The sequence below is a fragment of the Gopherus flavomarginatus genome, chromosome 3 (genome assembly GCF_025201925.1).
Source record: "Gopherus flavomarginatus isolate rGopFla2 chromosome 3, rGopFla2.mat.asm, whole genome shotgun sequence".
Taxonomy (NCBI): domain Eukaryota; kingdom Metazoa; phylum Chordata; order Testudines; family Testudinidae; genus Gopherus; species Gopherus flavomarginatus.
In genome coordinates, this window is record NC_066619.1 from 42,621,366 (window position 1) to 42,636,975 (window position 15,610).

The 15,610-nt window shown below is 44.6% G+C and overlaps 1 protein-coding gene across 2 annotated transcripts in view; it reads right to left on the reverse strand.

The window, feature by feature from the left end:
* TRIM23 (tripartite motif containing 23) overlaps positions 1 to 15,392 on the reverse strand; it is a 33,385-nt gene extending 17,993 nt beyond the window's left edge. Inside the window, exons 1-2 of one of the 2 annotated variants that reach the window (XM_050946997.1) lie at positions 15,122 to 15,392; positions 13,105 to 13,267 (exon numbers count right to left, since the gene is read on the reverse strand). In XM_050946997.1, coding sequence (XP_050802954.1) covers positions 13,105 to 13,267; positions 15,122 to 15,220 — 262 coding nt within the window. In that variant the 5' untranslated portion in view covers positions 15,221 to 15,392. The remainder of the gene's footprint in view (positions 1 to 13,104; positions 13,268 to 15,121) is intronic. The other variant, XM_050946998.1, reaches the window with a different exon arrangement.
* Positions 15,393 to 15,610: the final 218 nt, after the last annotated feature.

The following is a 15,610-nucleotide window of genomic DNA, read 5'->3' on the forward strand; positions in this document are numbered from 1 at the left end:
GGCCTGTGTAGTGCGGAGGTGGATTCAGAACACAGAAATGTGAGAGGCTGGCCGTGTTTCTGTGAGCTGGACATTTCCCTGTGTAGCTAGTCAGTATGGTGGAACAGGATGTTGATGCACACTGAGATCTTATGGGAATCCTCCAGAGAGATCTCCAGGAAAATTTCCTGGAGGTACTCAGTAATTCTCTGGTGCAGGTTGTATGGCAGTGCAGCTTTGTTCCTTCCCCCATTGCAGGACACTGTCTCATGCCATTCGGTAATTGCTTGTGCATGGACCAAAGCGGCACATAGGTGAGCTGTATATAGAGCAGGGCGGAAGCCACAAGAATGCAGCAGATGTACCCTGGTTTCCCTGCTTACCCTCAGCAGTAAAATGTCTGCTAGACATTCCCTGCCTATGGAAAAGTGTGGGATAATTTTAGAGTTATGTCCCTGTAAAGCTGCACTGCAACATCTGCAAAGACTGCATGTTCTTCTGTCCAGGTGCAGCACCTTGCCCTACCCCCACCAAAACTCACAATGTTTTGGGTGCTTGCAGAGATGTGTGCCTGGCCAGGGTCAGTGAGAAAGTGATTAATATGTTGAAAAAACTGCATACAAGTGAAAAGTTTCAATGTTGTGCTTGAATTTAACAATCCCACTTCTGTTCGTTGTCCTGTGCGTCACTAGATATGGCCTTTAGGGACACCCCACGCACCCCTGCCAACCATCTCTGCCAGATAAGAAAGAGGCCAAGACATAGCAAAGAAGACATGTTCTGGGAGGTACTGCAGTGCTCCGTTACAGAGAAAAGGGAATGAAAGGAGTGCTGGGAAGCCAAAAGGCAGGACAGAAAAAAGAATCAAGCATTTGCTAGCGACGCAACTGAGCGGATGATAAAAGTAATGGAGGAGCAAACAGAAATGCTCAAGTCTTTAATAATCCTCCAGAGTGACCAGGTCCGGGCTCGACCTCCACTGCAGAACATGCAGATTTCTTTACCAGCCTTCCCTCACCCCCCTCCACACACACACACTGCCTGCACATTCCTTTCCACTGTCTGGGACTCCTCAGTTTCCCCGTCACTTCACCCCTTCACACAACTTTCACAATGACAGTTAGATCTACACACAGTTGTGAGGGTCTGCCCCTTCCCAGTCCCTCCTTTCCCAGCAAGCATCTGTATTTTCCTGAGAGTCACTGTGCTTTTTCTTGATTAATAAATGCAAAAAGTTTTATAATGGTAAATCATCTTTATTTTGTTTTCTACAAATTCACTTTGCAATCACCACAAGTACATGTATAGGCATTTTAATCATTGTCTTACTGGGATATGTGGCCCCAAATGTTAACATAGCTTTTTAGGAAAAAAAACACGGAATGCATCACGGAAGCTACTCTAAAGAAATATGTTACTGCTGCTTATTGTCAAAGTGTTTCCGCAAAGCCTCCCTGATTTCAATTGCTGCCCTCTGGGCTCCTCTGACAATCCTGGTATCTGGCTGCTCAAACTCAGCAGCCAAGAACTCTGCCTCAGCGCTCCACCCGAGCAAACATTTTACCCTTAGATTCACAGAGATTATGCAAAGTGCAGCACGATGCTATGACAATGGGAATATTCTCCTCATTAAGGTCTAACCTGTCATAAAGGCAACGCCAGTGAGCCTTTAATTTGCCAAAGGCACATTCAAATGTCATTCGGCACCTACTCAGCCTGTTGTTGAAATGCTTCTTACTGCTGTCCAGATGTCCCGTGTAAGGTTTCATGAGCCAGGGCTGTAAGGGGTAAACCAGGTCTCCCAAGATCACTATGGGCATTTCCACATCCCCCACTGTAATCTTGTGGTCTGGAAAGAAAGTCCCTGCTTGGATGGTCTAGATACAGCAGAACCTCAGCGTTTCGAACACCTCGGGAATGGAAGTTGTTTGTAACTCTGAAATGTTTGTAACTCTGAACAAAAAGTTATGGTTGTTCTTTCAAAAGTTTACAGCTGAACATTGACTTAATACAGCTTTGAAACTTGACTATGCAAATGAAAAATGCTGCTTTTAACCATCTGAATTTAAATTAAACAAGTGCAGAAACAGTTTCCTTACCTTGTCAAAACGATTTTTTTTAAATTTCCTCTTTATTTTATTTTTTAGTAGTTTATGTTTTACAGTACTGTACTGTATTTGTTTGGTTTTGGGGGGGGGAGGGGTTTGGTCTCTTGCTCCTTGTCATAAACAGATGGTTATGGGTTAATGTCTCGTTTACCTGTAAAGGGTTAAGAAGCTCAGTAAACCTGGCTGACACCTGACCAGAGGACCAACAGGGGGACAAGATACTTTCAAATCTTGGTGGAAGGAAGTCTTTGTTTGTGCTTTTTGTGTTGTTCGTTGTTCGCTCTTGGGGCTAAGAGGGACCAGACGTACACCCAGACTTTCCCAATCTTTCTGAATCAGTCTTTCATGTTTCAAAATAGTAAGTAATAGCCAGGCAAGGCGGATTAGTCTTATGTTTGTTTTCTTAACTTGTAAATGTGTCTTTTTGCTGGAAGGATTTTTACCTCTGTTTGCTGTAACTTTGAATCTCAGGCTGGGGGGGTGGTCCCTCTAGTCTATATGAATCTGAGTACCCTGTAAAGCATATTCCATCCTGATTTTACAGAGACAATTTTTACCTTTTCTTTCTTTAATTCAAAGCTTTCTTTTTAAGAACCTGATTGATTTTTCCTTGTTTTAGAATCCAAGGGACTGAGTCTAAACTCACCAGGGATTGGTGGGGGGAAAGGAGTGGGGATGGTTAATTCCCCCTTGTTTTAAGATCCAAGGAGTTTGGATCGGTGTGAAGCTCCCCAAGGCAACCCAGGGAGGGGAAAGTCTGGGGGGAATAGGAGAGGAATGGTTAATTCCTCTTTGTTTTACGCTCCAAGGAGTTTGGATCTGTGTAAGCTCCCCAAGGCAACCCAGCGAAGGGAAAGTCATGAGGGAAAAGGAGGGGGATGGTTCATTCTTCCTTGTTTTAAGATCCAAGGAGTTTGGATTGGTGTGAAGCCTCTCAAGGCAACCCAGGGAGGGAAAAGTCTGGGGGGAAAAGGAGGGGGATGGTTAATTTCTCCTTGTTTTAAGATCCAAGGGGTTTTGGATCTATCTTCCCCAGGGAAGGTTTTGGGGGAACAGGAGCATGCCAGACACTAAATTCTGGCTGGTGGCAGTGTACCAGATTTAAGCTAGTAATTAAGCTTAAAAGTGTTCATGTAGGTCCCCACTCTTTGTACTCTAAAGTTCAAAGTGGGGGAAAAATCTTGACACTCCCTGATTGTATACTTCTGGTTACAAATGAATGTTGGTGACTGGTCAGTTTGTAACTCTGGTGTTCGTAACACTGAGGTTCTACTATAATACTTAGATCTGCCTCAGTGGAGGGGACTGAACTAGATGACCTACTGGGGTCGCCTCCAGTCCTACATTCCTATGAAGTGTTATGCACAGCCATATGGGTAGGTAACCCAGGCCTGCTACACTCTGGGCAATTTTCAGAGGACCTGTAGGAAGCAGCCAAATGCCTATAAGTCCCCTGACTGTATCCCAGAACTCACATCATGTCATTTCTAAATTGATTTCCCAGCTTGGAGGCAGCCCAGAATACTGAGATCCTGACCACTGATAAGACAAATGCAGATCCTACAATACTGAGTGCATGGCACTAGCCAGAAAGTGATTGGAATTTTTGCAATTATTTGGGCAGAAATACAGAGGGTAAGAGAGAGACTTGCAATGGTCAGAGATCCAATCTGCCTGGTCTGATGCTATCTTGAGTTTCCAAAGGTTTCTATGAAATATTCCTTGATCAACTGTGTTAGGCTAGGTGCCACTCTTGGGCCAGGCCAACAAGCAGACTGTTAGGACAGGATAGGGCTGGGGACCTAGGACAATCAGCATTAGCCACACAACACTAGCCACACAGGAGGTTGGACTAGATGACCTCCTGAGGTTCCTTCCAACCCTGATATTCTATGAAATTCAGAACATAGAAGGCAATTTCCTGGAGCTCTGTGATGAACTCAACCCAGCACTACAGCACCAGAATTCCCAGTGGAGAGTTCCCCCCAGCATGAAGGAGAGAGTGGGTTTCACCTTTTGGAAGCTGGTCACTCCACAGCTGCCACCAGTCAGTTGGGAACAATTCAGGGTTGATAAATGCAGTTGATGCTATTGTACTGGAGGTACATAAGGCTATTCACCCTATACTAATGCTGCATATGATTGAGCGGCCGGACATCATTACTGGTTACGAATTGTTACGGATCCCCAGTTTTTCAGAGGCAACTAATAAGATCTATATGTCCATTCTATGACTCCCATCCCACCAAAGCTCAGTGTATCAGCCGAAAGAGATACTTCTCTATTGCTGTGCAGGCCTTGGTGTGTCAGTGTGAACAATTCACCATCATTCTTTGCAGGTTAGGAAAACATGACCTAATCCACACAGCCACAATTTTCAGACAGCCACTACTTTCTCCCCAAACAGCACAGACTGTACCAACAGTTATTCTGGGTAACAAAGCTTACATAATACTGCCCTGGCTTACACAGCCATATAGTGGGAATTATAGAAGGCTCAAGGAACTATTTAACTGCACTTCGAGTAGCTGCACGATGTCAGTGAAATGCACATTTAATACGTTGACGGCAAGAGAAACATATCTCCTCTCCCACCCATTATTTCTGCTTGTTGTATTTTGCATATTTGTGGAAGTAAGTGGGAAGTGTTTGAGGACATTTAAGCAGAGGCTAACCACCAGCTCTGAACAGCCTGATAGAAGGCCTACTGTTGGCAATGTGGCCAATAGAGATAATGCTCTGTGCATATAGTTAGAGAAGGGGACACAGTAGTATCTTAGCTAATGTTTTCATCCCTCTTAGCCAGAAGGCCGAGAAGCAGAATTTATTCTACTGGAAAAATTTACTTACTGCAGTGATATCTTTACCACTGCACTTTTCTGTCACAACCCCAGAGGTAAGATGAATATCTAGAGAGGCACAGTTACTTGCTGATGCACAGTGCAGTAAGCACAGTCACTGTCAAAATATGTATCCTGCTTTCATGCTTCACATATTTATTATGTACACATTAAGGTACAGGTTTAAAACAAACAAAAGGAAGCATTTTTTCACACAACGCACAGTCAACCTGTGGAACTTCTTGCCAGTGGATGTTGTGAAGGTGAAGACTATAACAGGGTTCAAAACAGAACTAGATATACATGGAGGATAGGTCCATCAATGGCTATTAGCCAGGATGGGAAGGAATGGTGAACTCCCTCGCAAAACTCTGATTAGTCAGTCCCATTCACTAGCTCCTCTGGTCGCTTAGGAGTGGGCTTTTTAAAGCCCTGGTCTTCCTAAGTAGCCCTGCTGCTAGTTAAGGGATGATGGGTGCTAAACAACTTAGGGATCAAAGCCTTGCTAAGAAGCTCTCAGCCTTGCCTAGCAGGTTGCTAGGCTCAGCACCCAAGCCCCCAAACATCTTGTGCCACACATCTAAAAACACAAAGCAGAATGGACAGGAAGTACACATCTCATTTAATTTTTAATCTGCTAAAGTTTAAGTAGGTGGCTGGAAGCGTATATCTTCAGACAAGAGGTCAGTTACGTGATTTCAGTGTAATCAAGTAACCAAGATATTTGAAGTCGGACAGCATTACTTTCACACCGTAACTTAATTATAAAATTATTCTGTATTAAAATATAGACTTAATCAAGTGTTTGTTTTATAAATTAAAAAAAATGTTGCAGGGATTAAATCATGTGGTGTATAAATAGATTCTACTTTAAACTCTCTAACAGCTCAGTTCAAATCCTGCTTGGGGCACAAAGTAAAAGTTTAATAATCTCATCCTTGTGCCGAGTGGGGATGTTTGTACATTACAAAACCACTACATGATCTGGCAGTCTCCCCTCAGAGGAGGCATAAGACAAATACCAGAGAGTATGCAGATCAAGAATGAGATACAGTAACAGAGTTGTATAAGGAAATCTGGACCGTTTCTAATCCAGTAACATCAATCTGTCACTTTCAAGAACATCAAAATTTTAAAAATTCCAAAGCTTAAATATCTTTAGACACAACTGCCTTAAAGACAACTGACAATATGGTACAGAGAACTTAGGATATAACTTAATACTTCCATTACACATAAAATTCTAAACTAAAACTCAAATAGTATCCGAGATGAAGTGGAAACTTTGGGAAGGAGATATTGTCCATGGAAGGCCTTCTGCAAGGTCCAGGGATCTGTATGTGGAGATGGGTCAAAGCCTGGCAACGGTAGCTAGATTTTTTCCTGTTACCACCTCCATGATCTGGAACACCACGACTTTTGGTGATGATGGCACACCCAGCAGTAGCTACTGGTAGAACCTGCCTTAGCAGCAAGGCTCAGCTGAAGCACTACTTTATGCGAACTGGTGAAGGCAGGTGAAAAGACAGGGACTCCAGAACTGGTACAAAGACTTCCAACAAATCCCTTGGGAATTACAGGTTCTGAGAGGTGGAACTGGTGCTAATTACACGAGGGGGAGAAAATAACCATCTTTTATCCACAACATTTTGGAGGGCAAGAATGCTATTGTGGAACTCTAAGAGTTTTCCTTCCAAGGGGCCATTTTGCAGATTTTTTCCAATGGAAGGGGATAAGGGTGAAATCACCTGCACCAGTATTTAATCAGGAACTTCCAAATGCAACAAGCTTTACAGTGATTCCTTCACCCAATATCCCATTTAACAAAACTGTGTGTAAGAATTTGCAGACACCACATGTTCCATATAGAAGCTTAAGAGACCTACAACACATACATTTCCAATTTTAATTTTCCACAGCAAGGTTGGTCAAAGTCAATTTCATTGGGGTGCTATAAAAATACAGTAACTCCTCACTTAACGTTGTAGTTATGTTCCTGAAAAATGTAACTTTAAGTGAAACAATGTTAAGTGAATCCAATTTCCCCATAAGAATTAATGTAAAGGGGGGCTGAGGGCTAGGTTAGAGGGAAAATTCTTTTTGCCAGACAAAAGGCATTGTATACATTTTAAACAAACAAACAATTTAATACTACGCGGGGGGGGGGGGGAAGAGTAGTGCGCACTTGCCGTGTGTTTACAAACATACTGTATATACAGTATAGTACTATAGTTGGGAGGTATCCCTGCCTTACCCTACACAGGCAAGGCCCACTGGCATTGGAGATGAAGAAGGCAAGGAGGCTGAAGGTGCTGTAGGGTAGGAGAAGCACGTTGCACAGCAGTGGCAGCTTCCCCTAGCCTGCAAGCACCAGGGGTGGGGGGTGGGCGCTCAACCCTCAGCCCATCCATAATCCCCGTTCCCCCAAGCCCCCATCCTTGACCAACCTCTTCCTCCCCCCACCTCCTCCCCCTTTACTTCCCACCCTGCGTCCTCGCTCCTCCCCCCTCCCTTCTAAACACCGCAAGCCAGCTGATTGCCACCAGCAGGAGGCAGGGGAGGGAGAGGGGAGGCACACTGAGTACTCACTCCTCCCTCCCTCCTGGGGCAATTGGCTGGTTTGCAGTGTTTAGGGGGCAGGAGCGAGGACTCAGCGCCCCTCCCCTCTCCCTCCTCTGCCTCCAGCAAACAGCTGGCTTGCGGCATTCAGGAGGCAGGGGAAGGAGGGGGAGCCTGCGCGCCGAGTCCTCGCTACTCCCTGAAATGCCGCAAACCAGCTGATTGCCACGGGTGGGGGGGAGAAGGGGAAAGGTGCTGATCTGTGGGGTCTGCAGGCGGGAGCCAGAGGTGTTGGGGGGGAGGGGCACGTAGGGAGGCTGCCAGCTGTGGAGAAAGCGGGCAGCCAAACAACCTAAGAGTGAAGCATTGCACAACTTTAAATGAGCATGTTCCCTAGTTGATCAGCAACGTAACAATGTTAACCGGGATGACTTAAAGTGAGGAGTTACTGTATAGAAGACTAAGAGTAATTTCCAAAGACTAAGAGTAAAGTAATAGTTTGCATAATTGTTTTTAAAAGGCATTGGTTTTATCTGTCCATTTCTGTAAACTGCTCTTGTCTTGTAATGTATTCCTGACAGAATTCTGCACTCCACAATTCATATGGCCTGCATATTTCTGTCCCCTCACATGCAGAAAAATGCAAAAAACAAAACAAAACAAAAACCCTGCGAGGGGACACATAACTCTTCCCTGGCAGCGCGTCTGTTCCAGCATGTCTGGAGTAGCCTCGGAGATTGGAGTGAGAGGGCTGAGCATGCATGCCTGTGGTTAATCACCATGAGGTGGGGGTAGGGGCTGGGCGCACGTGCATGCCAACGAGAGAGAGAGAGAGAGAGAGAGAGAGAGAGAGACACTCCGTCCCTCTCACTTGCTACTGCAGCTCGCTGGTGTGGAAGGGTAGGGCTTTTTATTATACACAAGGCAAGATATATCCTGGAGGCAGAAATGTAGCAGCCTGCCTGTATAGAAACATTGCTAATGTTCCTATTGTTAGTTAACTGTTACCATTTTCAGTCAAATCCCCCAGGAGCATAAAACCTGTAAAAGTTTTAAGGCTCCTGCAATGCCAGAATGGTGTAAAGGAGCCTTATTATAAATAACAGTAACGTAATCCTCAGCTAGGAAGATCTGTGTGCCTTTCTCTCCTTTTTCCTGTGCCAAAGTGACACAATGGGGTTAGATTACAGCTCAGGATTTATTTTACTTACCTATTTAAAAAAAAAAAAAAAAAAAAAAAAGACTTTGAGGGCAACAATTACCAAGCAGTCAATAAAATGTCAGGACAATCAGAACCATGCCATTTCCAAAGTACCCAGCCAGGTCCAGGACAACGATTAGCAAAACTGCATGACTTATGTGTGAGTCTGTACAATGTAAAACAACATTCTGCTTTTTGTGCGCGCTGTTTGGTGTTCTGTAATGTAATTTAAATGAAAATCCAGGATTATAACTGGAATGCAAGGTATTAGTTACCAAGTGTTTGTAACTACAATTCCATGTGTTTAGGAAATGCTGAATAGTTATTGTGACTTTTTTCTGTATTGTAGTTTAAATAAATTACCAGAACAATTGAAACTGGTGTGATTATATTGCCTTATTTTGACAAATAAAATATGCAGAATTTTGCATAATTGTGAATTTTTTGGTGCAGAATTTTGAATTTTTTGACATAGAATCTCCCCAGGAGCAGTAATGAGATTCTATGAACAGCTAACACACACATTTAGTAAAATACGTTTTGCATAGCATTATCAATAAATACTTTCAAATCCCACATTATTTCATTTGTTACTTCAGCAGTAGTCTGGAATTTCTAAACATGCCTTCCCAATTTGCTTTCTTTTAGCAGGAACAGTAAATGCATAGGCTCCATTGTGGGTAACTTTAGCAGGAATACAATACAAGAAAAAAAAAACCATCTGATTCTTTAAAATAAAGGAAGTCTAACTTGCATGCAGATCTATGGATGTGTACTTTAGGAATCTACCTGAGACTTCTCCATAAAAGCTGGATAAATATTTGAGGTATCCCGTAGTAGCTTAGCTTCCCTTCTTTGGTTCTTTTATACACCAAGGCACCACATTGTTTCAACAACCAACTGAAAAGAAAATCTGCATAAAACTCACTGTTACTAATTAGGGCCTTCATGCAGTAGAAAGCAGCTCCACACAGCCTCACCGGCTACAGAACTTCTTTTATGAAAATACTTCTCCCTAACAGTGAACCTGTGATGTACATTTAGTCATTAAGCAGCTGGCTCAAACTACCTCATTATAGGGGCAGAAAGCCCAATTACCATATACAGCAATAACAGTCATGGAAATTGCGGACTCACTGGGGGTATGTCTATGCTACCCGCCGGATCAGTGGGTGGGGATCGATTTATCGCATCTAGTCTAGACGTGATAGACGCAATAAATTGACCCCCGAGCACTCTTCTGTCGACTCCTGTACTCCAACACCGTGAGAGGCGCAGGTAGAGTCAACGGGGGAGCGGCAGCAGTCGACTCACCGCAGTGAAGAGACTGCGCTGAGTAGGTCGACTTGAGCTATGTTACTCACGAGCTGAAGTTGTGAAACTTGGATTGATCCCCGCCCCTACGGTAGACCAAGGCTAAGTTGGGTTCCTCACTGGCTGATTGACATTCAGATAGCACAAAACATTAGAATGGGCGACAGATCCCAGAGAAATCTCACTGGCTGACAAGCCCTACTCTTAAATTCAGTCAAGGAAATGGGAGAGGAAATCTTTAGCAGCTCAGTAGGCAAGCCCCCTCCAAAAGCAGCAAAAATAAGGTGGATAGGAGAAATGTAACAGAAGTGGTGGACCTCTTCATTTCTAGTAATCAAGGAGGGGAAACTGGAAGAGAAATACCGCACAAAACTCAAGTTTTACCTGGCCCATAGACTGGCTAACTCCCTCTTCTCACATGGGACAACAGATAAGCTTCTTCCTCTGACTACAGGAACTCTAGGCTCTTTAATGGACCTGGTCCTCCTTCTGCCCCAAAATAACCAGTTGCTAAGCATGAGATTTTTATGTGCATGAGCTTCCTTACTTCCAAGATCCTTTGCTACACAAAAGTCTCTTTTCTCTGATTGGCATACCTGTGAGGAGCCCTCACCGAAAAACAACCTCTCTCTAAACTGAACCAGCCTTCTGTTCAGTCAAGCTGAAAAATACCACAGAGGCCTTTGTTTTCTCCTCTTTCTGGATCATGGCCAGTGAGTGTTCAATTGTATGTGTAATTAAGAGGTCGTGAACACAGTTTTAAGCCCAATAGCACAACATGGATCTCAGAAACAAGATAATGAAATATTTCTTCACACAACCATTTGAAAGTACAAAAGAAAAACTTTCACTAAAAATGTAGATTATTATAGAAAAATGGGTGGTTAGTTGTATTAAGGGGCTAAATTTAACCTATATGATTTTAACATTGCAAGAATATTTTAAAACTATTAAAATAGTTCCACATTTTAGAATCTTCCACATTTTAGAAGAATTCTAAGTTTCAGTGAACAAGGGCAGCATATAGGAGTTTTGCCAGGGAGTTTTCTAAGTAAAGCAGGAGTGACTATGTGACCCTTGGGATAAGTTTGTTTGTTGTCCTGTGACTGCTTGATTGAAGTTCATAGTGTTTGGGGGCTTGTATGCTGAGCCTAGCTCTGTTAGGCAAGGCTGAAAACTCTTCTTAATGAGGCTCTAAATCAGCTGCTGTAGCAAGATGACTGGCAGATAGCTAATGTAATGCCGATTTTTAAAACAGACATGATCCTGGTAAGTACAGGCCAGGAAGGCCAACTTCAGTACCAGGCAAACTGGTTAAAACTATAGTATGGAACAGAATTATCAGACAAACAATATATTGGGGAAGAGTCAACGTGGCTTTTGTAAAGAAAAATCATGCCTCAATCATTTATTAGAATTCTTTGAGGGGGTTAACAAATATGTGAACGAGGGTGACCCAGTGGATGTAGTGCACTTGGACTTTCAGAAAGCCTTTCATAAGTTCCCTCACAAAAGGCTGTTAAGTAAAGTAGGCAGCTATGGGATAAGTAGTAAGGTCCTGTCATAGATCAGTAACTGATTAAAAGATGTAAACAAAGGGTAGGAATAAATGGCTAGTTTTCACAATGGCAAGAGGTAAATGACAGGGTCCACCAAGAATATATATTGGAACCAGTGCTGTTCAGCACATTCATAAATGATCTGCAAAAAAAGGCAAACACTGAGGTGGCAAAATTTGCAGACAATACAAAATTATTCTAGATAAGTTCAAAGCAGATGGTAAAGAGTTACAAAGGGATCTCACAAAACTGGGTGATTGGACAACAAAATGGCAGATGAAATTCAATGTTGATAAGTGCAAAGTACTGCATTTTGGAAAATATAATCCCAATTATACATACAAAATAATGGAGTCTAAATTAGCTGTTAATATTCAGGAATGAGATCCTGGGTCGTTCTTGGAAAACATCAGATCAATGTGCAAGCAGCAATGAAAATAACTTAATGTTAGGAATCATTAGGGAAGAGATGGATAGATAAGACAGAAAAATCATGTCACTATATAAATCCATGGTATGTCCACACCTTGAATACTGCATTCAGTTCTGGTTGCCCCATCTCAAAAGAGATATACAGTAACTCCTCACTTAAAGTCATCCCAGTTAACGTTGTTACGCTGCTGATCAATTAGGGAACATGCTCGTTTAAAGTTGTGCAATGCTCCCTTCTAACATTGTTTGGCAGCTGCCTGCTTTGTCCACTGTTTGCAGGAAGAGCAGCCTGTTGCAGCTAGCTGGTGGGGGCTTGGAATCAGGGTGGACTGGTAGCCCCTCTAGCAGCTCCCTGCTCCACTAACTTCCCTGTGTAGCAGCTGTCCAGCAGTTCAGCTGTCCCTCCCCCCACTGCCATGTGCTGCTCTTGCCCTCTGCCTTGGAGCTGCTCCCCAAGATGCCTGCTTGCTGTGCAGGGGGGAGGAGAGGAAGAGGGGGCAGTCAGGGTGTCCCCCTCCCCTCTGCTCCTGCACCCCGCTTACCCCACCCTCTATAGAGCAGAAGGGACACACAACAGGGCTCAGACGGAGGGAGCTTGATGGCAAGCTGATCTAATTAACACGGCAGTGTACTTAACAGTAGGGTCAGCATACTTAAAGGGAAATGCGCATCTCTCGCACTGCTCCCCTTGGAAGGTTGTTCCAGAACTTCATTCCTCTGATGGTTAGAAACCTTCGTCTAATTTCAAGCTTCCTGATGGACAGTTTATATCCATTTGCTCTTGTGTCCACACTGGTACTGATCTTAAATAATTCCTCTCTCTCCCTGGTATTTATTCCTCTGATGTTTCTAGAGAGAGCAATCCTATCTCCCCTCAGCCTTCTTTTGGTTAGGCTAAACAAGCCAAGCTCTTTGAGTCTCCTTTCATAAGACAGGTTTTTCCATTCCTCAGATCATCTTAACAGCCCTTCTCTGTACCTGTTTCAGTTTGAATTCATCCTTTTTAAACATGGGAGACCAGAACTTCACACAGTATTCCAGTGAGGTCTCATCAGTGCCTTGTATAACGGCACTAACATCTCCTTCTCTCTACATATAGTTTTCATCCTTACCTAGTTCAGTAACTTGTCGATCAAAAGGACAGCGAACTGCTCTGCCATGGAGAGGAAGCCGAGTAAGACAGTCATGGCAGACGGTATGACCACACAAAAGCAGTCTGGGAACTTTATCACCTTGCAAAGAAAATACATCTTCACAGACTCCACACTCAAGAACCTATAAATCAAGAAAGCATTTTGAACAGGTAAGTGGCCCATCTTATACTGGTAGCATTTGTATAAAGACTTTTACCATGCAGCTGCACTCTGAAACCAATTAACCCCAGCAACTGTCCCATTAGACAGTTCTTCCTTCATGGATTCCAGTCATGATTTGCTTTTGTACAGTCCTTTCTTTCTGAAAATGAACTGAAGCATAAGCACTTTCCATCAGACTGTGGACACACTTACAGCAAGCCCCGGGTAAAAGGAAACAAGGGCTGGCCCTGCCCAACATGAAGGTAGGCAAAGCGGTCGGTAGATTTTCAGTATAGGGTGGTGCCTAGACACCACGGTGCAAATAAGTGATGGTCACATTAACACCACCCTATACGAAAAACCTACCGACCGCTATGCCTACCTTCATGCCTCCAGCTTCCATCCCGGGCACACCACACGATCCATTGTCTACAGCCAAGCACTGAGGTACAACCACATCTGCTCTAACCCCTCAGACAAAGACCAACACCTACAAAATCTCCACCAAGCATTCTCAAAACTACAATACCCGCATGAGGAAATAAGGAAACAGATCAGCAGAGCCAGATGTGTACCCAGAAGCCTCCTACTGCAAGACAAACCCAAAAAAGAAACCAACAGGACTCCACTGGCCATCACATATAGTCCCCAGCTAAAACCCTTCCAACGCATCATCAAGGATCTACAGCCCATCCTGGACAATGATCCCACACTTTCACAGGCCTTGGGTGGCAGGCCAGTCCTCGCCCACAGGCAACCTGCCAACCTGAAACATATTCTCACCAGGAACTGCACACCGCACCATAATAACTCTAGCTCAGGAACCAATCCATGCAAAAAACCTCGATGCCAACTCTGCGCATATATCTACACCAGTGACACCATCACAGGACCTAACCAGATCAGCCACACCATCACCGGTTCATTCACCTGCACATCCACCAATGTAATATACACCATCATATGCCAGCAATGCCCCTCTGCTACGTACATCGGCCAAACTGGACAATCTCTACGGAAAAGGATAAATGGACACAAATCAGATATTAGGAATGGTAATATACAAAAACCTGTAAGAGAACACTTCAACTCCCTGGCCACACTATAGCAGACCTTAAGGTGGCCATCCTGCAGCAAAAAAACTTCAGAACTAGACTTCAAAAAGAAACTGCTGAGCTTCAGTTCATCTGCAAATTTGACACCATCAGCTCAGAATTAAACAAAGACTGTGAATGGCTTGCCAACTACAAAACCAGTTTATCCTCCCTTGGTTTTCACACCTCAACTGCTAGAGCAGGGCCTCATCCTCCCTGATTGAACTAACCTCGTTATCTCTAGCTTGCTTGCATATATATATACCTGCCCCTGGAAATTTCCACTACATGCATCTGATGAAGTGGGTATTCACCCACAAAAGCTCATGCTCCGAAACGTCTGTTAGTCTATAAGATGCCACAGGATTCTTTGCTGCTGAAACTTTGAAATTCAATTTTTTTTAAATGGACTGTGAATTTGGTAGGGCCCTTACTCAGAGGGCCAGTCATTGGTCTGACACCCCACCCCACGCTGGGAGCCCATGCGCCTCTGGACAGGCTGTTCCCTACGCTTGCACAGGCTCACAGGACCCAGGGCCGCCCAACACATCAGATCATGCCTCCGCACTCGTGCTGGCTTCTCCATGTGCCCACCGGTGTGGCCCCTAAAGCCTGGGGAAGCTGCTGCTGCACAGGGTCTGTTTTATGCCATTGGGAGAAGCCCATTAGCCAAAGCAGCGTCGCCACCCTTTGGCAGAAGCTGTTGTGTGAACCGGACGGACGGGTGCAGATCCTCTCACCTTCACAGCAGCCCCAGCCGTCCCCCAGCTGCCGCTGTGTCGGGGGCCGGCATCCAGCCCCGGTCCAAGGCCGGCCTTGTTTACACCCATGGCCGCCATCTTAGAAAAGGGAGGAGGAACGAGCTACCGACGCACAAATGAGCCAGCAGAGAGAGGGCGGCGGGCCACGCGCTGACGCTACAGGCCTTGCGCTGTGATGTCACCACACGAAGCGTCCGCGCAGGAATGAAAAACAATATGAAAGCTCTTCCCCGGCAGCAATGCGCATGCGTCTCCTCGCAAAGCCCACAGTGCCACCCAAGCGCCGCATGAAGACTACAACGCCCATCATACAATGGGTCACATTGACGCTCAGCGGCTCGCGAAAACTACAGCTTCCGGCTCAGTCACCTCAGCGAAGACTTCAAATCCCAGCATGCAGCGCGATTCGTCCAGCTTCCCTAGAAGACTACGCCAGCCGCCCGCGTCCCTCTTCGTCCAGATCGTCTG